At 51.6% G+C, this 26,398-nt stretch overlaps 1 protein-coding gene across 1 annotated transcript; it reads right to left on the minus strand.

Annotated features, from left to right (window-relative positions):
- Positions 1-2,260: 2,260 nt before the first annotated feature.
- LOC127344023 (L-type lectin-domain containing receptor kinase IX.1) lies at positions 2,261-4,536 on the minus strand. The gene has a single exon (XM_051370249.2). The coding sequence runs from the start codon at positions 4,474-4,476 to the stop codon at positions 2,452-2,454; it is 2,025 nt and encodes a 674-aa protein (XP_051226209.1). The 5' UTR covers positions 4,477-4,536; the 3' UTR covers positions 2,261-2,451.
- Positions 4,537-26,398: the final 21,862 nt, after the last annotated feature.

The following is a 26,398-nucleotide window of genomic DNA, read 5'->3' on the forward strand; positions in this document are numbered from 1 at the left end:
TAGTAGTATTGAGCCATGATATTCTGGGTAACTAATATTTTGGTATTTATGTTTTCTTCTGTAAAATCTGGAAGAGATTTAATTACAACTCTGGTAATCATGATCTGGGTCCAGGTGTAGACCTACTATCTTTCCGCCCACTGAATGGAAGTTAAAATCATGATAAACGGTGAATGCACATCTGCACTTGAAATTGTGAACCAGCGCCTGGGGAAAAATGTTTATAAATTTAGCTAGAAGTCAAAATTTAAAAGTTAAATAAAAAATATCTAAACATATTTACTGCTGAGTCTACTAATATTAATTTGGATCGTAGATATTTATATTTTTTTGCCTGCAACATTAGTAAAGAGAAAGTAGATTCTGGATTAAATTTATAAGCCACATTTATTGAAACAGAGAGAGTACTTATGTATATACATATTGGCATCTGATGACAAGGGACAAAAAAAAACACGAATTGACAAACTCAAGGATACAATTGTCTTGCTAGACGATTCAGCAGTAATATTTGTGGGCATAGATCAACTAGAGATAAACTCTAGGTTCTGACATGATAAATATAATTTACTGATCAGAAGTCTATCACACTTTCCACCTTAGAGTAAACAGACGCGGCAAAACGTGTCCGCAGAGTAAATAACCATCAATTTAGCGCGTGCGCGGGTGGTCGATGTGCTCCAGCAGGCACGAGAAAATAGAGCACACATGAAACTTTTTTGCCGCACACGGGATAAAACGCGGACGTGCGCACACCAACCGCCCATCAAGCGCCTGCTTCGAGATGGTGGCACACCGCTCAAAATCCTCTAGCTTCCATGGTGCGCGCGCCCCAACAACAGCTACTATGCCGAGATTCACGCTAGCGTCGACCGCATCTTCCTCAGCACCTTCGAGACCACGCACGAAGCATCGCGCACGTTTGACGCGGTGGTGTGGCAACTCGAACGCCTGCGCCGAGAGATGAACATCAACGACGTGCAGAAGCGTGAGCAGACGGAGATGCTTGCACTGCCGCCGTGCATCATCACCGACAAGGAGAAGCGTCGCCATCACACGCGGCTCTGGCGCCACTACCACGCTGAGGAAAACAAGTGTGTGAGGACGGAGTGGTAAGCCCGCTTCCCAGAGGACGTCACCACCGAGGTCGTCTTCTACGCGTGGAGGAAGGAGCAGCGCAAGGCGGATAGCGCGGAGAGGAGGGCCAACAAAGCGCGCCGCGGGTGTTCATCGTGGCGCATATTGCCGGCCCGCAGACGATCGCTGGTCGACCAGTTCTCGTCGATGCTGTTGGATTCCTCGATGGAGGACGAGTTGGATTTCGACTTTTAGATTAGTAGTTAATAGTATCTATGTTTCGCTGTATTTCGAATTGTGGTATCTTGTCTATGTTAATATGAACTTTATGCGTCTATTTTTTCTACTTTATTTGATCTATATTTGAAGTTGTCTGGGTACAAAAAAAGTGTTTTCGGCACTGCATTTTAGCGCATCCCGTCAACACACTTTGCATCGTTGCAAAATTTAGCGCGCCCGGTGAAGCGGCGCATGATTATAAGATCAAAACAAGAGCTGCAAACCAAAATTTGCAACGCATGTTGAAATTGCTCTAATTCAATCCATAGATCTTTTTCTTTTCCCTGCGAATTCGTATCGGTGCTGATCAGATTTGCTAGCTATACATGCACCCATTCATTTTTGTAAAGTATAAGTACAGTTAAAAGAGGAAAGTTATCATGAAAGATTCAAGAAACTATCACACGGAAGGTCCATATATTGTGGAAGCTATCAAGTCTAAATGGCTGCCTTGTCAGGTTTTGTTTTTCATCTGCCAATTTTTCCTTTTGAAGAGAAAATACTACTGTTCTAGTCCATAAGTATTGGTAAATCTAAACCTCTTGATTAGTTCGTTTAGTCAAGTCTAAATGGCTGCGTTGTCAGGTTTTGTTTTTCATCTGCCAATTTTTCCCTTTGAAGAGAAAATACTACTGCTCTAGTCGATAAGTATTGGTAAATCTAAACCTCTTGATTAGTTCGTTTAGACGGTTGGTATTTCTCCGTCTCTACCGTTAAAATGGAACGGAGGTACTATCAGCTTGTATAAGCTGCAATCGACATAGAATTGTTCAAACTGCGACAAACATTTTGTGCTGTCGTTTTTACCAACCCATTTTGTTGTTATACAAACCCAAACTCAAATCGATCACACCTCCATGTGCAGTACAACAAGAAAAACCAAAAATTTGATGGAAGCTATGTATAAAACTCTGTGTATACTCTGCAGTCGACATAGAATTGTTCAAACTGCGACGAACATTTTGTGCTGTCCTTTTGACAAGCCCATTGTTGTCATACAAACCCAAATTCAAATCGATCACACCTCCATGTGCAGTACAACAAGAAACAACCAAAATTTCGATGAAAGCTAGGTTCAACTCCCAAAATCCACATTCATGGCTCCAGAAGTCTATCCCTCGATGACGGCCCGCTGCGAGCTGACGATTCATACTCATTAACGCCTGGGTAATCTGAGCTTGACAAAGCTTCAACTGATACTACCGAAGTGGCCAAGTCAGGCAAAGGGAAGAACGTTGGTACTGGCATCTTGGGTGCCAGCACAGGCAGTGGCGCCTCGAGTTTCAGCACATTCAGGGCCTGCCTGATGCTTGGTCTATGTGTGTAGTCAGGATGAGCACACCATAGTCCGACGACCATCAGGTGCTCCATCTGCTTCTCATCAAACTCTCCCTTCAACCTCCAGTCTGCCGCTTCAAGAAGGGCTTTCTTCCCATACAGATCCCACACCCACGGCACCAGTCTTGCCTTGCTCGGCTCCTCGGTTAGCTCTGCTGGCCGCCGCCCGCAAGCGATTTCCAATGCCACCACGCCGAAGCTGTACACGTCCGACTCCCTGCTCGACTTGCCTGTCGTCAGGCACTCTGGCGCCAAGTACCCCAATGTGCCAGCCAGGACGGTGGTGTAGGGCTGGCTGCCATGCTCAACAAGCTTAGCAAGGCCAAAGTCACCAAGCTTGGCACTGAAGGCGGCATCCAGCATCACATTGCTCGGCTTGATGTCGCGGTGCACGATGCATTGCCGACACTCCTCGTGGAGGTAGAGCAGCGCCGAGGCGAGGCCTAGAGCAATGTCATACCGCGTCGGCCAGGTGAGGAGCACGCCCTTTCCGTAGAGGTGGTGGTCGACGCTGCCATTGGGCATGAGCTCATACACAAGCAAGAAATCGCCACGGTGCTCATGGCACCACCCGACGAGCCTGACCAAATGGCGGTGTCGCAATTGGCTGATGATGCGCACCTCGGCGGCGTACTCTTTGCGGCCCTGTGTCGACCCCTTGGAGACCCTCTTGATGGCCACCTCCAGACCAAGCTCCTTCAAGAAACCCCGGTAGACCGCACCGAACCCGCCCTGCCCGAGCTTCCTCTCCTCGGAGAAATTCTTGGTCGCTGACGCCAACTCGGCGTAACGGAACCGTCTTGGCCCGCTCTCCACGACGAACTCATCATCGCCGAGCTCCTCGTACCCCATTGCGTCGTCGATGTCAATGTCGCCATAGAGGACGGGTTCCCCGGCCTTCCTCCATTCCTTGGCGAACCAAACAACCCCTGCGCCGATGAGCACAACAAGGAACCCGCACACCCCTAATGCCACCCACAGCATAATGGTCCCCTTCTCGGGGTCGACGCTGGAGGTGAAATCCCAGTAGAGCACCTTGTGCAGCTCGGCGGCCTCGCCGGTGGCGGCGGAGAAGCCGATGGCCACGGCGTCGGGTAGGTGTTCTCGCAGATCGACGGCGAACCACAGGACGACGTCCGTGGGGGGAGATTCGCCGTAGGAGAGCGCGACGGTGAGGTTCTTGGTGTCGCCGTCGTAGGCGACGCGCGCGTGCGCCGTGCGTCCGTCCTTCATGCTGGTGGGCCAGTCGGCGGTGGCGTCGGAGACGATCCCGCCGAGGTTGATGCCGACGTGGTCGTCGCTGGGGTCCCAGTCGTTCCGGAAGGTGTCGAACTCGATGGCGACGAGGGGGATGATGGCGTCGCGGGTGGAGGAGTTGAAGAGGCCGAGGAGGCCGCCGGCGGAGCTGTTGGGGAGGACGGAGGGGAACGGGGAGAGGAAGAAGGCGAGGCCATCCCCGGATGCGGCGGAGGGCTCGGGAGCGGAGATGGAGAAGGCGAAGGAGGAGGCGAAGGAGGCGAGGCGGCGGGTGATGGGGTCGGAGAGCGCGATGGGGCGGGAGAAGTAGGCCCGGCCGGCGCTGCTGGTGAGCGGGCCGACGCGCTCGTCGCGGGTGAGGCGGATGTACTTGTTGAAGAAGGCGTCGCCCTGGAAGGAGATGCCGGACGGCGCCGAGTCGGAGGCCGAGGCGGCGGTGAAGTTGTAGGTGAAGGAGAAGTGCGCGGCGGCCGGTGGTAGGAGGAGGAGGAGGAGGAGGGAGGGGACGGCGACGGAGATCCCCATGGAGATGGAGGAAAAAGGCTTTCTTGAGTTGGGCGGCGAGGCTTGGAGAATGACAAGGGAGGGAATTCGCTGTACATGGGGCCAAGGTTGACTAACCAATGAACAGCTGGATTATACACGGCTGAGAGTTGCTTGTATCGTTCTTCGCTACGTGCACTGCACTATCCTTCCATTTTTTTTTCTTGTTCTATCTATTGGCAGTTGTGTCAAGTAAAACTCCATACAAAAAGAAGAAGAAAAAACTACAATTGAAGAAAAAATGTGTCTAGCTAACAGTTCTGCATTTATTTTAGTAACTAGTTAGACCTTGTAAAGAATGCCTAATAATGCATCTTTACGTATTGAATTTAGTTATGTTGAAATACTACTACCGTAATAGAACACTTCTATGACATTCAAGTGAAAAAATCTTTACACCTGTTTGGGGGATCGGTGGAAATTTATTAAGCTGGAAAGAAAGGAGTGTAGATTTTTGGCTCCCAAACATCAGTGATCCCGTTGTTTTCAAAAATTCAAAAAATCATATTTACCGGTGGGATGGTATGCGGGACAACCAGTAGCCCGTCCCACTTGAAACCATATCTTTAGCGGAGTGGGAGGATAAAGTTTCTCTCAATTCAGTTGTTGCTCCTCACTGTTTTCCCATGCCCTAATTCATGGGATATCCGACCATATAGGTAGGGTTATCCTCTTGACAACTCACGTGGGTCTCTAATCCATCTTCATCGATGCAAGGTCTATCATATTTCTTGATTGTTTCTTTGTAAAAGGATCTGCCAGATTTTTAGCCATTTGAACATAATTCAATGCTATTATTCCGGAGTATTTCGGTTTTCTGACATACCTGAATCTCCTCTTAATATGTTTTGAACTCTTTAAATTATCATTTAAACTGAAATTTGAGCAACTTTTTTGGAAGTGAAACTTTGAGAAAATTTGTATATGCATCAGGCTATAGCATAGGTACACAAACAATATATAAACTGATGTCTAAATGAAACCCAACCCATGTTTTACACACTCATCTACGGGAACCAAAATTCAAGCATGAGTTCAACAACAACTTAGATCATCTTCACTCGCGTACCCCAAACGGCGTCGGATCGAGCGGGTTTGGGGGACGAGTTCTGTTCGTGCCGCGTTTGGGGGACGTCGCTCCCCAGTCGCGTCCCCCAAACAAATTTCGGAAATTTTGAACTTAAGCGAGATTCAATTAAATTCATCTAAACTTAGCATATATTACATAGATTCGAACGAGATTCGACTAAATTTAAACTAAACCTAATATAGAAGTACTTGTGGCGGCCGGAGGCGTCAAAGTACTAGTGGAAGTTGTACATGTCGTCGGTGACGACCTCCTGCTTGACGCGCTCGTCGGGCTCGTCCTTACATGCCGCTTGGTCCTGCCTCGTCGTCGTCGGTGAGGTCCACGAGCGGCTTGCCGGTGTCGCGGATGGACATGGCGATTGCCGTGTCGAGGTCGCCCCTCCAGGCATCCTTGTCGTTCAGCGAAGCCAAGTACGCCGCTCGCAGCCCTGGGCAGTCCTCGGGGTCGTCGCTGTTGGCGATGAGGCGCTGCTGCCGCTCGTACTCCGCCAGCAGCGCCGCCTGCGACGCTTCCTCCGGTTCCTCCTTCACCTCCGGCTTCGGGAAGAGGAGGACGCCGAGCGGTACGACGAGGACGGCATCGATCGGGCCGGTCCTGAGGAAGAAGAGTTCGAGGAGGACGAGTATGTGGTCCTCCTCGGCTGCCATTGTGTTGGGGGGGTGACCCCCGGTATGCCAAAGGCATGCCAAACCGGATGGTTTGGTCCATCGAGATACCGGTTTAATATTCTTACCGGAGCACAAAGATAAGAGCATGGCTAAGAAAAGCCATGCCGGTATCCCCAGAGGGGTATACCGGAACCGGATGAAGAAGATACCGGAAGGAAGAGCATGTCGGCAAGACTGGTCAAAGATTCTGTTCAGAGCTAGAGGACAAGGCTGAGGTAAGCAAAGTGGCTTTAATCAGAGCCCTGGCGCCAAAGAGACCGGTGACGCTGAAAGAAGTCGGAGGACGTCAGCCTCCCTGATTAAAGAAGACCCCGGCGTCATCTATGATTAAAGTTACTTTGTAAAGTAGTTTGTCCAGTAAAAGATGCCATTAGGGTTTCTTGTCCTGTAAGCCACCCTCTCCCCTATATAAGGAGAGGGGGCATAGCCTCTCACGGGCACGGAAGGTTGGATGATGCTCAGTCTCTAGAGAAACCTTGTAACCAGAAACCTGTAACCATGTTGAGATCAATGAAGATAGTGATCTAGAGCAGAGTTCTTCCTCTTGTGCTTCTTCTTGCATCCCTGCCTTTGGCCGTGTTCTTGAGGAAACCATCCGGAAGTTCGTCCCATCTAGTCACAAACCCTCCCCCGAATCCTCTTGCGTCCATCCGGCCCCAACTCAAGCCATCCTATGGCATCTGCTCGTTCACCACGACGACAGTTGGCGCCCACCGTGGGGCATGAAGTGGCGCTTGCTGGAGTTCACATTCGGGCGGGCATCCTCGACGTCGCCGGCCAGCGTACGGTATCCGCGCTGGTGCAGCGCATCTACGCCATGGACTTCATCAACGACAACGCGGGCTGCTTCGCCAACGGCGGCATCTTCCCCAAGAACGGCCGCATCATCGAGTTCGGCAGCCACCGCATCTACTTCGGCACCGTCCCTGTGCGCCAGTGCCTCTCGCCAGTACTGGTGGCGCCGGATCCGCCAAGATGGCTACATGCTGGCCGTGCTCCTGGCAGCGTGGAGGTGATGATGGCAGGCGCGGTCGACGCCGGCAAAGGAGCTGTGGAAGAAGGTGCTGGGCGTGCGGCTTCAACCCGCGCGGCCAAGCCACCGCTGGAGCGTGACGCAGGCGCTGCGGGAGCATCATCCGCACCACCGGAAACACCACTCCAAGCGGCGATGAACGTCCTCGCCACCCCCATCGCGCAGAACATCGACCCGGCAGCGGCTCAGGCGGAGCTGGAGGCGCAGCGCTAGAAGGTGCTCGAGAGCGGCAAGGACATCCTCAAGGCGCAGCGCGAGCTGAACCTAACCATACGTGAGTATAACGCTGCCCATGGTTTTCCTTCTGTTAGCGCACATGCTGCTAGGATACCGGAGAACCGGCTTAAGGCTCGCAATCTAGATCAGGATCTGCGCAAAGAAATTGTTGCCGGCAAGAGTATCTCTGCATCTGTGAGCATTGTAGAGAAACCTAAGTACAGTAGCCCGGATAAAACCATGAAAGCTGCTAAAGCCGCGGTAGCGCTGTGTGAGTCGCTTTCCGGGGACGCTCTGGTAAAGCAACAAGAGCGCGTCCGGGAGCTGCTTGAGACTATTGAGCAGCAGCATGTTGAGCAGCTTGTTAAGCTAAACAAGGCTGTGGCTTCAAAATCCGCGCGTTCAACAAAGAATGCCGGTAGCAAGTCCCATGGGCAGGCTTCGTCCCCCCATCCGGACAGAAGAAAAGAAAAAGAGATGAGCACGCAGCAGATGACTGTGTATGATCCGGTTCTTGCCGGAAAACAACAAGCCGGGCAACATGATGCCGGTAGAAAAATCCAAGGGGCAGACAGAGGCTACGCCAAAGGAGGCTATGCCGGAAACAATCATGCCGGTAGAAATGAAACCGGGCAAAATTACCGAGCTGCAAGGGCAGCGTACGATGAGGAGGAAATAGATCCTCCAAGGTACCGGCAGGCAAGGGCCGCGGTACCAGAATACGAAGACGAGGTTGATTCAGCAAGACCGGCAGCATACCGGAACCCATTGGCAGAACGCTTGGGAGAAAGATACCTGCCAGAACGGGATGCGAGGCACCGTCTGGACAGAGTATACTTGTCGGAAATAATCGAGGCAGAAGGACCTCCAGGCCCAAAATGCTTTGGTCCAAGAATCATGAAAGAAGGACCACCGGTTCGCAACTTCCAGTTGCCCCGTGACACAAAAACATATGATGGCACGACTAAGCTGGAAGATTGGCTCGCGGATTACGTGACCGCGGTATACGTCGCTGGCGGCGGAGGAACCGTAGCTGGAGGAGGAAACCGGCGTTGGGCCGTGAGAATCATACCATCGTTCTTGGTAGGACCGGCAAGAATCTGGCTAAACAACTTGCCGGCAGGAAGCATAAACGGCTGGTTGGACTTTGAGGAGGCTTTCGTGAGTAACTTCAGCAGCACATACCGGAGGCCAAACAGGCCGCAGCAGCTCGCTCTGTGCGTGCAGCGCCCAAATGAAACAGGCCGGGATTATCTGGCCCGATGGAACACTACAAGGAACTCCTGTGAAGGGGTGATAGAGGCACAAGCCATTGCTTGGTTTAGCAGTGGATGCAGAAGAGGTTCACCGTTGTGGCAAAAGCTGCAACGAAACATGCCGACAACGTTGGCAGAGATGATACGCGTGGCGGATAGCTATGCGTTGGGAGACCCAACGCAGCCGGCAGTACAACCTGAGCCGGAACAGCAGCGCCAAGAGCAAAACCGGGATAACCGGAATAACAAAAGAAGGGAAGATTTTCCGGATCAAAGATACGGTCCGCAGCAAGTTGCTGCAGTACAAGAAAACTCTGAGGCCAGCGGCAGTCAGAGACAAAGAACCGGATCGCAGCCTTGGGCGGGTGCTAAAAAACAGTGGGTTGAAAAGAAACCCTGGGGCCAGAAAAAGAACTGGCAAGAACCTGTGAAGTACACCATGGAAGCTGCCATGGATCAACCTTGCCGGTGGCACACACCGAATCCGGCACACCCGTCAAACCATCTGACGAAAGATTGCTCTTGGACCAAGTACTTGATGCAAAAGGGAGCAGTAAAAGATGCTCAGCCACTACCACAAGACATGCTGCGGCAACAACAGTTACCACCACCACCACCGCTTACTGGGGCAAACGCCTTACCGGTACAGCCGCAGCCAAACCGGCAGCAATACCAGCAAGTTAACCAGGTGGGAGAAGGCAATGGCCAAGCACCTCCACCGGCACCTTTGGGCCGGAATGTTTACCATGACCCAGATATGTGCTGCGTTGTGTTCGTCACTGAGCCAACCGACAGACAGAGCCTACATCGCCGTTCTATGGAAGTGAACGCGGTGATGCCGGCAGCGCCAAAATACATGCTGTGGTCTGATCAAGAGATCTCATGGTCGTTCAAGGATCACCCTAAGATCATGCCTAACCCGGGTGGCTATGCTCTTGTCTTGGACCCAATCATGCAAGGGCCAAACGCTCGAGTCAAGTTCAGCAAGGTGCTGATAGACAATGGGAGCAACATAAACATCATGTACCGGCACACCATGAACATGCTGGGCATAACAGAAAACATGCTTCAGCCAACGCGTACAACGTTCCATGGAATCGTTCCGGGCTTGTCCTGCGCACCGGTTGGAAAAGTCCGGTGGATGTGTCGTTTGGAGGACGTGACAACTGTCGGGTTGAAAACCTTGAGTTTGAGGTGGTGGACTTAGATAGTCCTTACCATGCACTGCTAGGGAGACCGGCATTGGCTGCTTTCATGGCCTCGACTCACACGGCATATCTCAAGATGAAGATGCCGGCACCTCGTGGACCCTTAACTGTGGTGGGAAACTACAAAGTCTCACTGGAAACAGCTTCCGCCGGTTCAAACCTGGCAGAATCGCTGGTGATCGCTGAAGAGAAGAGGAGGATGCAAACTGCGGTTGCGCTGGCTCAGTCCTCACAGCTGAGCTTAGCGGCAATGAGTGCAAACCTGGGCGCACCGACATTCAAGCCAACAAAAGAAACAAAGGACATTGTGCTGGACCCGGCTTACCCTGAGCGCACCGTTCGTATCGGTGCCGGCATGAATGAGGCATAGGAAAGCGCGCTCGTTAGCTTCCTCCGTGAGAATCGGAATATCTTTGCCTGGTCTACTGATGACTTGGTAGGTGTTCCGAGGGAGCTGGCTGAGCACTCATTAAATGTCCGGAAAGATGCAAAGCCGGTAAGGCAGCCGCTGCGCCGGTTAGCTGAAGACAGGAGAAAGATCATTGGAGAAGAGGTAACAAAGTTGCTGGTTGCCGGTTTCATCGTGGAAGTACTGCACACTGAGTGGCTGGCCAATCCGGTGCTGGTCGAAAAGAAGAAAGAAGAGAACCTGGAAGCAAAAGCTCCAAAGGTGTGGCGCATGTGCATCGACTACACCAACCTGAACAAAGCTTGCCCGAAAGATCCTTTCCCGTTACCCCGGATCGATCAAGTGATTGATTCCACTGCTGGTTGTGAGCTGTTGTCTTTCTTGGATGCTTATTCCGGTTTCCACCAAATCCCCCTGAAAAAGGAAGATCAAATAAAAACTGCGTTCATTACCCCGCACGGAGCTTATTGCTATGTCACTATGCCTTTCGGTTTGCGCAACGCTGGTGCAACGTACCAGCGCTGTATGCAAAAATGCTTGTTTAACCAAATTGGAAAAAATGTGCAAGTCTATGTGGACGATGTTGTGGTAAAAACTAAGGTAATAGAAACCTTAATCGATGACCTCCGGCAAACATTTGATAACTTGAGAAGATTCCGGATGAAACTCAATCCGGCAAAATGTACCTTTGGTGTACCTGCCGGCAAGCTGCTTGGCTTTCTCGTATCAAGCCGGGGCATTGAGGTTAATCCGGTAAAAATCCGGGCAATCGAAAGAATGACAATACCGCGCGATCTCAAGGACGTGCAAAAGTTTACCGGAAGCTTGGCATCACTAAGCCGGTTCATAAGCAGGTTGGAAGAAAAAGCTCTGCCACTCTATGCTCTCATGAAAAAATCTGACACGTTCGTCTGGACCCCTCAGGCAGACGCAGCGTTTAAAGAGCTAAAAATAATGTTGGCCACAGCGCCTATACTGGCTTCACCTCTAGAAAGGGAGCCTATGCTATTATACATAGCAGCAACAAACCGGGTTGTGAGTGTGGTAGTTGTGGTTGAAAGAGAAGAGGAAGGAAAAACCGTCCAGAGGTCGGTATACTACCTGAGCGAGGTGCTCTCCCTCTCAAAACAAAACTACCCTCACTTCCAAAAGATGACTTATGGCGTGTACATGGCCGCCACCAAGCTCAAGCACTACTTTGAAGAGCACCCCATGAAAGTGGTGAGTGAAGCACCCATTTCCGATATCATGTGCAACAAGGATGCTAGCGGAAGGATTGCAAAGTGGGCAATCCAGATATCACCATATGTGCCGGCGTATGAAAGAAGTGATGCCATAAAGTCACAAGCTTTGGCTGATTTCCTTGTTGATTGGGCGGAAATGCAATATAAGCCGCCGGATCAAAAGATAGAATATTGGAAGATGCACTTTGATGGATTCAAACTCAAAGAGGGTCTAGGTGCCGGTGTAGTTCTTACCTCACCTAAGGGGGATCATCTCCGGTATGTTCTGCAAGTACATTTCAGGGCATCAAACAATGTCGCTGAATATGAGGCTCTGATCCATGGGTTAAAGGTTGCAAAAGAAATCGGTGCGCACCGGATCATTTGCTATGGAGATTCAGATCTTGTGGTGCAACAATGTTCCGGAGATTGGGACGCGAAGGATGCTAACATGGCTTTGTACCGGTTTCACGTGCAAAAGATTGCCGGCTTCTTTGAGGGCTGTGAGTTTCATCATGTGCCACGGGCAGAAAACGAAGCCGCGGATGCTTTGTCCAAACTGGGCTCATCTAGGCAAGAAATTCCTCCCGGAATAGCCTTGGCACATCTAAGAGAACCATCGATTAAACCAAGCCCGGAATCGGAATCAATTTTCGTACCGGAATCGCATGTGGTACCCATGGATATCGATGAAGGAAACCCGGGGACTGTTCCGGCAAGCTCGGGGACTGTTCCGGAAAGCTCGGGGACTGTCGCAACCATACCAGAAGAAACAATGCTGGTAGATAACATGGAGATAGACGTACCGGTGTTTCTGGTTCGAGAGACACCGTCATGGGTTAAACCTATTAAGGAATTCCTGATCAACGGCACCTTGCCGGATGACGAAAATGAATCCAGAAGGATCCAGAGAAGCTCCAAAGCATACACATTCATCAATGGCGAGGTGTACAAGAGAAGTGTTACCGGTGTCCTTCAAAGATGTGTGGAGCCGGAAGAAGGAAAAGAAATGCTTGAAGAGATTCATCAAGGGGAATGTGGGCACCACGCCTCGTCAAGGGCACTGGTAGCAAAAGTGTTCCGGCATGGGTTCTATTGGCTACTGCTTTGGAAAACGCTGAGGATTTGGTAAGAAAATGCAATGGGTGCCAGAGGTACGCCAAGCAAAATCATACCCCAGCGTCCGGTTTAAAAACCATACCGCTAACATGGCCATTCGCTGTTTGGTGCCTTGATATGGTTGGCCCGTTCAAGACTGCAAGGAGCAGCATGACTCACATTTTGGTCATGGTAGACAAGTTCACCAAGTGGCTAGAAGTGAAACCTATCGCAAAGTGTGATGGGCACACAGCGGTGAAGTTCTTAAAAGATGTTATTTTGCGGTATGGCTACCCGCATAGCATCATCACAGACAATGGAACCAACTTTGCTCAAGGTGAGTTCAAAAGATTTTGTGAGGACAACAACATCCGGTTGGATTTGTGCTCGGTAGCACACCCACAAGGCAATGGCCAGGTGGAAAGAACGAACGCATTGATCCTTTCCGGTATCAAACCAAGACTCATCGAAGCGGTGGAAAAGTCACCAGGGTGTTGGCTTGATGAGCTACCATCAGTGTTGTGGAGCATAAGGACAACTCCAAACCGGTCCACCGGATACACTCCATTCTTCATGGTTTACGGAGCAGAAGCGGTCATACCAACCGACATTATCCATGACTCACCAAGAGTGCAGCTCTATACCGAGCAAGAGGTAAAAGAAGCCAGAGAAAATGATGTCGACTTGCTAGAAGAAGCAAGAGAATTGGCATTGGCAAGAACAGCCATTTACCAGCAAAACCTCAGACGCTATCATAGCCGGAAGGTTAACCCGAGAGTATTCCGGGAAGGAGATCTGGTGCTACGCCTAGTGCAGCGCACTGAAGGCCGGCATAAGCTTTCGCCACCATGGGAAGGTCCCTTCATTGTGAGCAAAGCTCTTCACAATGATGCCTATTACTTGATCGATGCACAGGAATGGAAGAAAGGAAAGGCGGATAGGTCTGGAGAAGAGAGCAAGCGTCCATGGAACATAGCTCTGCTGCGTCCCTTCTACTCTTGAAGTTGTGGTGTAAGAAGTTCCTTTTTGTACCTTATATGCTATGAATAAAAGATGTCGGGACCTCGAATGAATCTCGGGGACTACCCCTACCTAAGCTGCATGCAACATGTTTATTTTTTCAGTTCACCGGTTGCTTAGTGAACATTTTTTCTTTCCGGTTTAGTAGCGTGCTAAACCTACCGGAGTCTTCGACTCTGCTGCTGTCCGCAACCCGGCTTCATGGCAAGCAAGATAAACCGGTAGCAATTAAGCACGCGAACTGCGAAAAGAGAGAGTGGGAACAAACAATCCGGAAAAATTTAACTAACCCCGGCTAAGCCGGTTTTTTGTAAAATTTCGAAGTTATTTCTAAGTTCAAGAAAATGCTTGTTTGGTAAAAGAACCTTGTGCTCATACGCCAAAGAACGCCCAGAGAAGGCAGGCAGAGCCAAGGCAAAAGAGCCAAGTATGCATCGAATTGGATGCGGAAACAATTCCGAAATCTTTGCAGTGCAGGATAAAAGCAAAACAATAAGCAAATATGTTAAGGCAAACATAAGATAATTAACTACCGGTATAACATACCGGCATAAAACTGTTGTGCCACAAACAAAAGGGAATTTAGAGTTTTACATCACGAACCCCGGCATACCGGGGTAGAATTTAACCGACAGTGTTTTGAGTCAAACAGGACCAACAAGCATTTCACAGGCAAATAGTTAACGGCAGATAATCAAGCAACAGGGGCTTCAGGGGGAGCGTCGCCAGCGCCAGGACCTTCCAGAGGCTCGTCATCAGCTCCGGCCTCCTCATCAGCTTCACCTTCCTCCTCGTCGCTGAGATAGTCCTTGACGTCTGGAGGGGGAGGGATGAAGGTGCGCACGTCGGCGTACTCCGCGATGTGGTACGCACGATCCTGCCGCTTAGCGGTGAGGACCGGGTCCAGATCGGTTTCAGCATCTTCGCGCACTCCGACGAGGGCATCCAGGTTCAGCTCCGGGTACCAGGAGCAGGCAACGCGAAGCGCGGAGTCTGCCCCAGCGCGGGCAACAGAGCACTGCCATTCCCGGATCCTTCTGCCAGCACCCTTGAGGCGGTCGCTGATGAGGGAGAAGGTGTCTGGCACCACTTCTCTAGGACAGAGAGTCCTGAAGAGCTGGGTAGCCACATCAGGAATGTCGGAAAGGTTCAGATCTATGGCGCGCATATGAGAAACCCGCGCATTCAGCGCAACCAGATGGTCGTAGGGGTCCCGTGGCGCACCAAGATTCTCACAGGCCTGGGCAACCCGGTGCTCTTCAACCCTCTTCATGGCAAACGCCTGGGAGTCCGGAAAGAGACCTACACAAAGAAGGAAAGAAGCTAAGAAAATGCAACCGGAAGAAACAAGCTTATAAGCAGAAACCGGAAAAGGAAAAAGGAAGAAACTTACGGAAGGCATGTGCATCAGTTTGCATGACTAGCCGGTCATACTCCTTCCGCTCCGCCTCCAGCCGCGCGGCCTTGTCCTCAGCAGCCTTCCGCGCGTTGGCAAGCTCCTCCAGCTCAGCCTGCAACACCGCATTGGAGTTGCCGGCATCCTCCAGCGCTTCGTGCAGCTTGGTCGCCGCATCGGCTTCGGCAGCCTTCAGCGCCTTGTGGTGGTCAAGGCCAAGCTGGATAAGCTGGTCCTTGAGCTCCTTGGAAGCGGCTCGCTGGGCGCTCAGCTCTTCCTGATGCTGCTGGATAAGCTGGTCCTTCTCCTCTGGAACCCGAAAAAGAAGATGTTAACAAAGTTGTACTGGTAAGATAAAAAGAAAAGCAAGTAAACCGGAAAAAAAGAAAGCAGTACCTTTGGCGGCGGCAAGCTGGGCCTTGAGGGCCTCAATAGAAGCTTCTGGGATGACTGTTAAACAAAAAATCATAATTGTTAAGAGAAAGAAAGCTTTCCGGTAAGAAGATGCCGGAGGTACAAAAAATTTACCTTGGCACTTGTCGTGTGCCTCAGCAAGATCCCGGTGCTCCCAAAGAAGCTCCTCAAAGAGGACCTTCCGAGCGTCAGCCGTGGTCTGTTCAGGAAAAAAAAGATAAGTTAAGTTTCACGCTAAGAATAAAGATCTTAACCCGAAACTCGGGGACTGGCTATGCCGGTTTCGCGCGTTTCTAAGTTAAGTTTTGCGCTAAGAACAAAGATCTTAACCCGAAACTCGGGGACTGGCTATGCCGGTTTCGCGCGTTTCTAAGATAAGTTTCGCGCTAAGAACAAAGATCTTAACCCGAAACTCGGGGACTGGTTATGCCGGTTTCGCGCGTTTCTAAGTTAAGTTTCATGCTAAGAGCTACGCTCTCAACACAAAACTCGGGGACTGGGAAGATAGACAAGATTCAGCAAAAAAGAGAGAAACCGGCATGAAACTAAAAGTTGAAGAGAAGATACAAAAGATCCGGAAGAATAGAAACTGGCAAGAGTTGAAAAAAGTTGGTGGAACTTACCATCAGGTTGTTCGTGGCGTCATACCACGCGTTGTCCAGCTCTTTGACGGCTCGGCGCAGCCGCATGAAGTGCTCCTCGGCAGACCGGTCTCCAACAGGGTCAGGCGCCCGCAGCCTGTCCTTGCCCATGCCGCGGGTCGCCGGGGACATGTTCGCGGCGTTCCACTTTTGCGCATAGGGCAGCAAGTGCCCCAGCTCTCGGCCTTCGCGCTTGAACTCGGTGATCCGGCCAAGCAGGTCGGTGGCCTTCTCGCTGGCAGCGCTGGCGGCGCGAGAAACGTGCAGCACCAAGGGCTGCGGACCGCCGGAGGGGGCGCTGGAGGCCGTCGCCTTTCCCTTGATGAGCTTCGAGGTCTTGGGCGGCGGCGGAGTTGGAGTGGCGCCGGATGGCTCGGTGCGAGGAGCTTCCGGCGGTGGCGTCGGAGCAGTTTTTGGAGAAGGGGGAGCGCTGGGCGCGTCACCCAAGTTGGAACTTTCCGGCACGGAAGTCTTCTTCTTCTTCTTTTCAAGGACGGGAGGAACCAGAGGTTCCGCCCGCCCGGCAGTTTCTTCCTCGGCGCCGATGTTGCTGGCGCCGGTGTCTTGATTTTCAGGAGGCGAGACAAAGTCCTCCTCCGCGCGGTGTTCTGGCGGTGTAGGGGCCGCGCGCCCCGAACTTGAAGTGCCCCCCAGAGGGAAGGCAGAGATGTTGCCGGCACCAGATGGTGCCGGGCTTGAGTGAGGAGGAGGGGTTGAGGTCCTCGCGGTACCTTCAGAGCCCTCAGGCCTTGGGCCAAGCTTGAGCGCAGGGCTGAGCGAAAGAAAAAGGAAAGAGTTGGAAAAAAGCAACCGGCAAAAGAACTTGGTAAAAAGAAACAAGCAAGAAAACGGGAGCTTACCCAGAGGAGGTCGGCATCTGCTTGCGCTTGTAGCGCCTCACACCTACTTCCTTCTGCCCCAAAGGCTCCGTCCGGAAGCGCTTCGGGGGAGGGGCCTGGCTGGAACCGGTGTCGTTGCCTAATCGACGGTACCCCGGAGGAGGGATCCTCACGAGGGGGAAAAGAAGTAGGGGCCATAGGGCGGAGTGCACACGGGACGGTGGTACGCGAGTTACCCAGCTTCGGAACACCTGCACGATGACAGGGCCTACTGCTGCTTGTCTGGAATTATCTGGGCGCTTTCGCGTTGTTACAATGAGTTGTGGTTGTGAACCTGCCTCTAGGGCTCCCAGGATCCGGCTTATAAAGGCGCACGGATCTAGGGTTTACACGGAGAGTCCTAGCCGGAATACAAGTTGCCTAACTACGGTACAAAGCCTTGCCGTGTACGTCAAGGATCTGCCTTCCTTCTAGGTCACGCGAGATCCGGATACTTCATGGGCCTTCACGGATCCGGCCTCCTTCGTAGGTCGGTTAGGATCCGGCTCCTCGTTCCTGGGCTGGACTTCATCCTTCATGATCTACAGCAACTGGGCCGCCCGATGGGCCACATGCCTCACCACCAACTATGGGCCACCCGGGCTTGCCGGATCTAGGCCATGCCGTTGATATACCCATAAAGTATACCCACAACAGTAGCCCCCGAAGTTCTCCGAGATTCATCATTCCTCCGACTTCATACAGCTCGGAAACGAAGAGAATCTTGAAGAGCTTCAAAACTTCTTACTTGATTCCGGGTTCACTTCTCCGGAAATCCTCCATCTTCAGATCATGCCAATAACGGAAAGTCCACTCTTCCCGCGCACAACTTCCTCATTTCCCGCGCTAAATTTTCGCAGATGCAAATCTTTAGCCGAAATTTCCGGGAGTGCGTGGTTAAGTTACCTTCACGTCATTTTACCGCGCTTGACCTAAAACACGTGTCATCCATCCAACGGTGCGTCCGTTCCGTTTCCACCATCGGATCTGGATCCCGAATCTCCGCGTGCGGTCTATAAATACCCCGCGGCTCGGTAAAAACTCATTCTTTCACCCCTTCTCACCACCTCGTCTTCCTCCTCGCGCCGCGCCGCCCGCCAAATCTCGACCCCGGCGAGCTTCTGCCACGGTGAACTCCGCGCGCCACCAAACCAAGGCTCCCTTCGCGCCAAGATTCCCGCGGTTGAACGAGAATCTCGCTCCGCCGCCGATTCGTGGTCACGTAGGACGATTTCCTTCAAGTTCGGCGACCTCATCTTCGCCGGAGCTCCGTCGAGCCACCGCGCCATTAGCGGTAAGTGCGCCGGTCTTGTAGAAGATAACCTAGTGTAGAAGATAGACTTAGTGATCCGGGTACTCAAATACTTTGTATGGGCGCAGCCGGAAGCATGCCACTCGAAACGTCGCATTGTACTGGTAGCTCTCCGAGTAGCCCTGATCCCAATCAAATAGAACCCATATGCCCGGATCCCATATCGTTCCTGCCACCATACGTTTCCGACATCAGACTAGCTCAACCTTTTTCCGCATCTTCCAGCACCGCTCCAAGCCGGATCCCTTCCCTTCAAGAGCTCCAAGAAGAACTCGAGGGACAAGCTCGGATGGCAGCAAAGGTGCAGGAGGCGGAAAACAAGAGGGCGTCCAAAGCCCCGATCCGCGAAGGAGAGCGAGGTCAGTGGTGGCCTTGCGCAACTACCGATGTGGAGCTTAGAGATCTTCAGAACGAGGGCATGATCTCCACACATTGGAGTTTCACGCGCGATTCCGACGTCCCCAAGCCCGAAGCCGGAGAAATTGTCATGACCAAAGCTTGGGTGGAACGCGGACTTTCACTTCCCTGTTCGGAGTTCTTCCTCTCCGTCCTCAACACATATGGGCTCCAGCCCCACAACATCTGCCCAAACTCTTACCTTCTCCTGTCCAACTTCGTGACTCTCTGCGAAGGACACCTTGGGATCCGGCCAGACGTCAAGTTATGGCAGTTCTTTTTCCGGGTGAAGAAAGAAACCAAGGACAAAGCAATGGTGAACTGCGGAAGTATGACATTTATGCTCCGCCCTAGTCGCATGTATCCTCCCCATGACTCGCACGAATCCGTCCGGTACTGGAATGCCGGATGGTTCTATGAGAAAAACGCCTCAGTTCCGAATGTCCACAAAGGCCTGCCCCAGTTCATCAACGAACCTCCAGAAGAGCTTGCAAGCTGGAGCTTCGTCCCTTCGCTCGCCCAGACCCCGATCTTGGAAAAGGCTGCGCGGAGAATCTCCTGGTTAGTCCACGACGGGCTGACCGGAGCCCAGCTCACACTTAGCTGGTTCTCCCGGAGAATCCAGCCTCTACGCTACAACGCGCGCCTGATGTGCGCTTATACCGGGGCGGATGATCTTCTCCGGGTTACCCGCCACGATCTTCCGGCCGACTCTCTGAAGAGGAGATTCAAGACGCTGGTGAAGATTCCGAGGGGCCAACAGGTCCCGGAACTGACGAAGGATATATACACGAACGACCAATGTCCTCCGGTAAGCTTTGTTCTTTTCGTTGATTCAAACTTCGCAAGTTTTTTGATGTTTATCTCTAATTTTTGTTTATTTCCTCCAGCTCAACACTTTGGCGGAGGAAAGCTTCCGCACCATTCTTCGTGTTCCCGTTAGCGGCGACGCGGCGGAGGAGGCTCCGGAAGACGACGAGGAGGAAGAGGAGCAAGCACCCCACAAGGCGGCCCCTCGACCTGCAAAGCGTCCCCGCGCCAAGGCTTCCGGCACTGATGTCGGAGCTAGCGGCGAGGCCTCCGCCAAGAAGCCCAAGACGACAAAACCACCTCCGCTGGACTCAAGGAAAGCGGAGCGTGCGCGCCTAAGGATGCTCTCAACAGCTGGCCAGCGCACACGGCCCATCATCCCCGGCGCCCCGTAAGTTTCCGAACATGATGCAACTTTAACTTGGCGAAATTATCTCTTGTCTGAACCCTTTCACTTGTTTGCAGGAATCCGAATGTCACTGCCACGCGGACCACCAGCCAGGAGCCCATCACGAAATATATGAAGAAATCTCCAGCTATTGGTCCCTCTACCCCAGTTCCACCAAGTGCCTCCCACCCAACTCCTCAACCGTCGCCCCCTCAGGCTGATGCATCTCCCCCTCCTGCCGCAAACACTCCACCGGAAATAATTCCGGTTAGCAGCGAGAAGGTGGGCGGAAACGATCCTAAGGCCAAAGGCCCTGCCCAAGAAGACACAGAAGTACAAGGCCAAGGAGAAGTTGAAGTCACTTCTTCCAAGAAGACTGGAGACAGTGCTGGCGACATCGTCGTTTTTCCGAAGAATTTTGGAGATCCGGCTGACACCACTTCCACCCCCAAAGCGTATGCTACCAAGTTTTTCAACAAGTTAACTGAGGCGGAGAAGTGGGAGCTTGAACAAGACCTGCTCAACACCATGCTGAACAACGCCTGGGGGAAACCTGATGCTGCGACATCGGAGATCCAGGATTTTAAGAAGGATGTCGGCCAGTTCTTCGACAAGCTCATCTGTAAGCAAAAGGTACTCCCCAGTAGCCCCCAAGCATGTAGGAGGAAACTCAAATAATAGTTAGCGCTTAGATGCTTAGAGAAAGATTACTTCCGGGAAAGTTTTTAAATTGGACCAGTAGCCCCCAAGCATTATGACGGAAAAGGTTCCGGCAATGATGCTTTGAAAGAAACCACTGTTACAGGCGGAATTTTTACTCCTGCTCTGTTTAAATTTTACAGGAACAGCAGGCACTGCACTACGAGCTGCATAAGAACATTGCCCTGCAGCGCCGCGTTACTCTGAGCCAGGCGGAAAATATCCGGTCTCTCAAGGATGAGAATGCGGAGCTGACCAAACAACTGGCGGATGCCCAAGGTTGGTTTCCGTCTCTTTGGTCACTAGTTCATATTCCGACTTTGAACTCGCTTTTGACTTATGTTATTATAGGCGCATCCTCTTCCCTTGCTACAGCCTCGTCTGAACTTGAGAACCTGCGCTCCTCGTACCAAGATTTGGAAACGAAATTAAAGGAGGCGGAACTAAAGAGGGAACAGGCCGAGAAGCAGCTGGCGGAGAAGAACTCCGAACACATCAGGGAAAAGGGCGAGCTATTGCTGAAGAAAAATGCTGACAGCGAAACCATCAAGAGGCAACAGAAAGAGCTCAATGGTCTCCGAAAATATATGGAGACCGCGGAGCATCACTGGGACTTGCTCAACGAGAACATCTTGGGTGCTTATACTGAAACCTTGTCCAGATGTTTGCTCCGACCTTTTACTTTGTGCTCAAATTGCATGCTTATATCCTGATTATCTTGTGCAGAGCCGCTGGGGTATCCGGAGCAGCGCCGGGATTTGTTCCCGCGGGATGACCTTCTTCAACTTGCAGGCGATGATTGCAAAGATCTCATTTCCGCCTCCCGCAAGATATGCTATAACTTGTCCATCAAGAGGAGTCGCACTTGCAACGTCCGCAAACTTGTTGGAAAGATGGACGTTCTTCCGGAGCTGGTGACGGATCTACAAGCATCATCGGCCCGAGGCGCAGCTGCAATGGCCTTGACTATGTGCTTAGCACATAATCCGGATCTTGATCTTGATCAGGTAACCACGGGCGTTCCTCCGGATGCGGATGTTAACGCTCTCCTGGATGCAGTGAGCGGCTACGACACCCGTATTGCGCGCAGGATCCGGCATGAGGAATTCTACGACAAGGTCATTCTTCCTGCAGACAAGCCCTTGGAAGCTGAACTTCAAAAGGAGCTCGACGCGAAGGCGCGACCTGCGGAGTCCGGAACCCAATTTACCTGGACCAGCTCCAAAGACGCTCCCCAAGAGGAACCCAAGACCAGCGCTGCAACTGCAGAAGAAGAAGAAAGTGATGAAGACGTGTCATCTCCGGCCGAAGATGCCGAGAAAAAAGATTCAGAGGGCAAGACTTCTCCGGCCAAGGGGGAGTGAAAACTTTTATTCCTGCGGGAGAAACAATGCATCATTTTGGCCCCAGCGAGGGTTTGTAATATAACTTTAAATTCTTAAGTATCTAGGGACGAAACAACTATGCTTGGGCGGAAAACTTATCCTGCTATCCGTTTGAATTATGTGCATGTTTCGTTTGTTAAAAGCAAGTGCTGGTTTGTTAATTTTCCGGCTTACTCATTTGACCTTCCACGAGCCGGAAAACCTTAGACCGGAAACGCTCGCCTGTGGCGACGAAGCCCAATGGCGTCCGTCCATAACCGCGGAAACAAGCCCCCAGCCTAGGTGCCGGAAATCGCTACCAGGAATCCACGAGTTCGCAACGGAAGATTCTTCCACCAGAAAACTTAAGCTTACGTCCTAAAGGACGATTTTGAAAAAATCACAACTTTCATACACGCCTAGGCGGAAACATCCAGCTCTGCGGTTTTAGTCGGAAAAAACATACACGATCTAAAATGAACAAGTAAAGGAGGTAAAAGACTCAAAGAGTGAACCATAAGCTTTATTTCATTGATCATGTATAACTATTACAGAGTTTTGTGACTCGGAAAAAATATGCTAAGTGTAGAAAGGACGTAGCTGTGCAATGTTCCAAGGGCGATCTGTCTCGTCGTAGATGTCATCCAGATCCTCACGCTTGCGTTTCCGGTGCCAATTAGCAGGTCTATCCCTCAGCTCGCGGAAATCAACAAGGTAGTACGACCCGTTATGGAGCACTTTGCTAACGACGAAGGGTCCTTCCCATGGAGTTTGCAGCTTATGGTCTTTCACCTGTCGAAGGCGAAGGACCAGGTCTCCTGCCATGAAGGAGCGATTCCGAACTCGACGACTGTGATAACGTCGGAGCTTTTGCTGGTAGATGGCGGAGCGCTGGTCAGCTAAGTTCCGAGCTTCCTCGATCAGGTCCACAGATAGCTGTCTGGCCTCATCAGCTGTTTCTTCATTGTAGGCGGAAACTCGTGGTGAATCGTGGATAATGTCGGAGGGAAGCACGGCTTCGGATCCGTATACCAGGAAAAAAGGGGTAAACCCTGTTGATCTGTTAGGGGTAGTTCGTAAGCTCCACAAAACAGCTTCCAACTCATCAGCCCAAGCTCCAGCTGCTCGCCGCAGTGGTTCTTCAAGGCGCGGCTTAATTCCTGATAATATTAGACCGTTAGCCCTTTCAACCTGACCGTTAGATTGTGGATGAGCCACAGATGCAAGGTCCAGTCGAATCCCCATTGTGTCACAATAATCCCTCAACTCTCCTTGGGCGAAGTTTGTGCCATTATCTGTGATTATGCTGTGTGGGATGCCGAATCTCATCACGAGGCTGCAGACGAATTTTAGTGCCGTAGCACCATCGGCTTTTCTCACTGGCTTTGCCTCGATCCACTTGCTGAATTTGTCAACAGCGACCAGAAGGTATTCAAAACCGCCAGGAGATGATCTTTTTAACTTACCAACCATATCGAGCCCCCAGACCGCAAATGGCCAGGTGATAGGTATGGTCTTCAGCTCTTGGGCTGGAGCGTTTGGTTGAGTAGCGTAGTACTGACAACCTCGGCAGGTTTTTACCAGCTTGTCAGCATCTTCTTTAGCTGTGAGCCAGTAGAATCCTAGCCGGAAAGCTTTGGCAACGAGGGATCTGGGAGCGGCGTGATGCCCGCAATCCCCTGCGTGGATCTCTCTGAGGATTTCAATGCCATCTTGATTGGAGACGCATTTGAGAAACACCCCTGTTGCACTTCGTTTGTAGAGCTGTCCATCAACAATTGTGTAGGTTCTCGCTCGTCTGACGATCTGTCGCGCGAGGACCTCGTCCTCTGGCAACTTCTGATCGATGAGGTAGTCCAGGAAAGGCTGTGTCCAGGCCGGGATGATAGCCATCACCTCCCTAGCCGGAGATACTGCCACCTCTGGATTTTCCGGGTTAGCGCCCTTAACTGAGGGTATCCGGAGATGCTCCAGGAAAATGCCGGGCGGAATTTGCTTCCTGCCGGATCCGAGCTTGGATAGCATGTCTACCGCTGTGTTATCGTCTCTCCTGACGTACTTGACTTCGTATCCGAGGAAGCACTTGGCGATCTCATCAACTTCGTCTCTGTAGGCCGCCATGACGGAGTTTCTGGCGCTCCAGGTTCCGGCTACTTGTTGTGCCACCAGGTCGGAATCTCCGCAGCATATGATGTGCTTGATCCCAATTTCCTTAGCGATGCGTAAACCGTGTAGTAGAGCCTCGTATTCCACCATGTTATTTGTAGCTTCGAAGTGGATCTGCAGAACGTACTGCAGTTCTTCTCCGGTAGGGGACTTCAGGGTGACTCCGGCTCCTGAGCCTTGATGCTGCTTGGATCCATCGAAGTGCATGACCCATGTTTCTGGTTCCGGCTCCAGACTTGCGTCCGGAGCTTCTGTCCAATCTGCGACAAAATCTGCCAAGACTTGGGATTTAACCGCAGTCCTGGGCTTGTAGGCGATGTCGAAGGCGGATAGTTCAATGCCCCATTTAGCCGTACGTCCTGTTGCGTCAGCGTTGTTGAGAATTGTTGACAGCGGAGCCTTGCTCACGACTGTTACTGGATGCTCTTGGAAGTAATGCCTCAGCTTCCGGCTGCCCAGGAATACTCCATAGGCTAGCTTCTGAAAGTGAGGGTATCTTTGTTTTGACTCCGTCAGCACCTCGCTAATGTAGTAGACAGGTCTTTGGACGTCATATTCATGACCTTCTTCCTTTCGCTCCACCACGATGACGAGGCTGATGACTTTGTTGGTAGCTGCCAGATAAAGGAGCATTGGCTCTGACTCTGCTGGAGCTGCCAAGATAGGTGGGGAGGTGAGTATTTCCTTCAACCCTCGAAGAGCTGCGTCAGCTGCGTCGTCCCGCACGCAATTTGTCTCTGTTTTCTTCAGCAGCTTGTACAGAGGTAGCGCCTTCTCGCCAAGACGGCTAACAAACCTACTGATTGCTGCGACACAACCGGTTAGTCGTTGCACATCTTTGAGACAAGTTGGCCGTTTGATGCACAGGATTGCCTTGATTTTTTCCGGATTAACCTCAATGCCTCTATGAGAGACTATGAAGCCAAGGAGTTTTCCGGCTGGCACGCCAAAAACGCACTTCAGCGGATTCAACATCATCTTGTACCTGCGGAGGTTATCGAAGGTTTCTGTGAGGTCGCTGATCAAGTCGGATCCTTTCCGGGTCATGACCGCGATGTCGTCGACGTAAGCGTGCACGTTCCGGCCAATTTGGTCCTTCAGGCACCGCTGCATCGTTCGTTGGTAGGTGGCACCTGCATTTTTCAAACCGAAAGGCATGGTAACATAGCAGTAAGTGCCAAACGGGGTAATGAATGAAGTCGCCTTTTGGTCGGATTCCTTCATCCGGATCTGATGATACCCGGAATACGCATCAAGAAAACACAGAAGTTCCGCCCCCGCCGTCGAATCAATGACTTGGTCAATGCGCGGCAAGGGGAACGGATCCTTCGGGCAATGCTTGTTCAAGCCAGAGTAATCGATGCACATTCTTAGTATTTCAGTGTTCTTTTTGGGTACAAGGACGGGATTCGCGACCCAATCGGTGTGGATAACTTCTATTACAAAACCTGCTTCTAGTAACTTTGCTAGTTCCATTCCTATGGCGCGGCACTTCTTGTCTCCAAAGCGTCGCATAGCTTGCTTCACCGGTTTGGCCCCCGGATTTATGTTGAGGTAGTGCTTGGCGAGTTCCCTAGGTACTTCGGACATGTCAGAAGGTTGCCATGCGAAGATATCCATGTTAGCGCGGAGGAACTCGACGAGCGCGTCTTCCTATTTGGGGTCCATGTTGGCTCCGACCGAAACCTGCTTGGAAGAGTCGCCTGGGATGAGGTCGTGCTTCTTGGTTTCTATCACGGCCTTGAAGGAGGTTTTCTGCTCGGAGATCTGCTTCTTGGTGGTCTGCATCTCAGTCGGATCCACCGCGGCTCTGTAGCCTTTCAGCTCTTCTCCAGATATCACAGACTCTGCGAAGGCGGCTTCGCCTAACTCGCACTCATGAGCCTTTTTGTAGTCTCCGGATACGGTAATCATACCTTTAGGACCCGGAATCTTGAGCTTGTTGTAGATGTAGCACGCTCTTGCGTGGAACTTGTGGTAGGTGGGCCTGCCGAAGATGACGTGGTAGGAGCTCTTGAAGGGCACAACTTCAAACGTGATCTTTTCTTGGCGGAAATTATGAACATCGCCGAAAGCTACGGGAAGTGTTATGCTGCCGAGGGAATTCGCCTTCTTACCCGGAACCACGCCATGAAACTCAGTGTTGCTGTGTTTGAGCTGTTCCTTGGTGAGGTTCATCCGCTCTAGAGTCTCCAGGTACATGATGTTCAGACTGGCCC

Source organism: Lolium perenne, chromosome 3 (assembly GCF_019359855.2).
Source record: "Lolium perenne isolate Kyuss_39 chromosome 3, Kyuss_2.0, whole genome shotgun sequence".
Classification (NCBI taxonomy): domain Eukaryota; kingdom Viridiplantae; phylum Streptophyta; class Magnoliopsida; order Poales; family Poaceae; genus Lolium; species Lolium perenne.

Coding starts and splice junctions, on each gene's coding strand:
- LOC127344023 (XM_051370249.2), bottom strand. CDS start 4,476: ATGGGGATCTCCGTCGCCGTCCCCTCCCTCCTCCTCCTCCTCCTCCTA.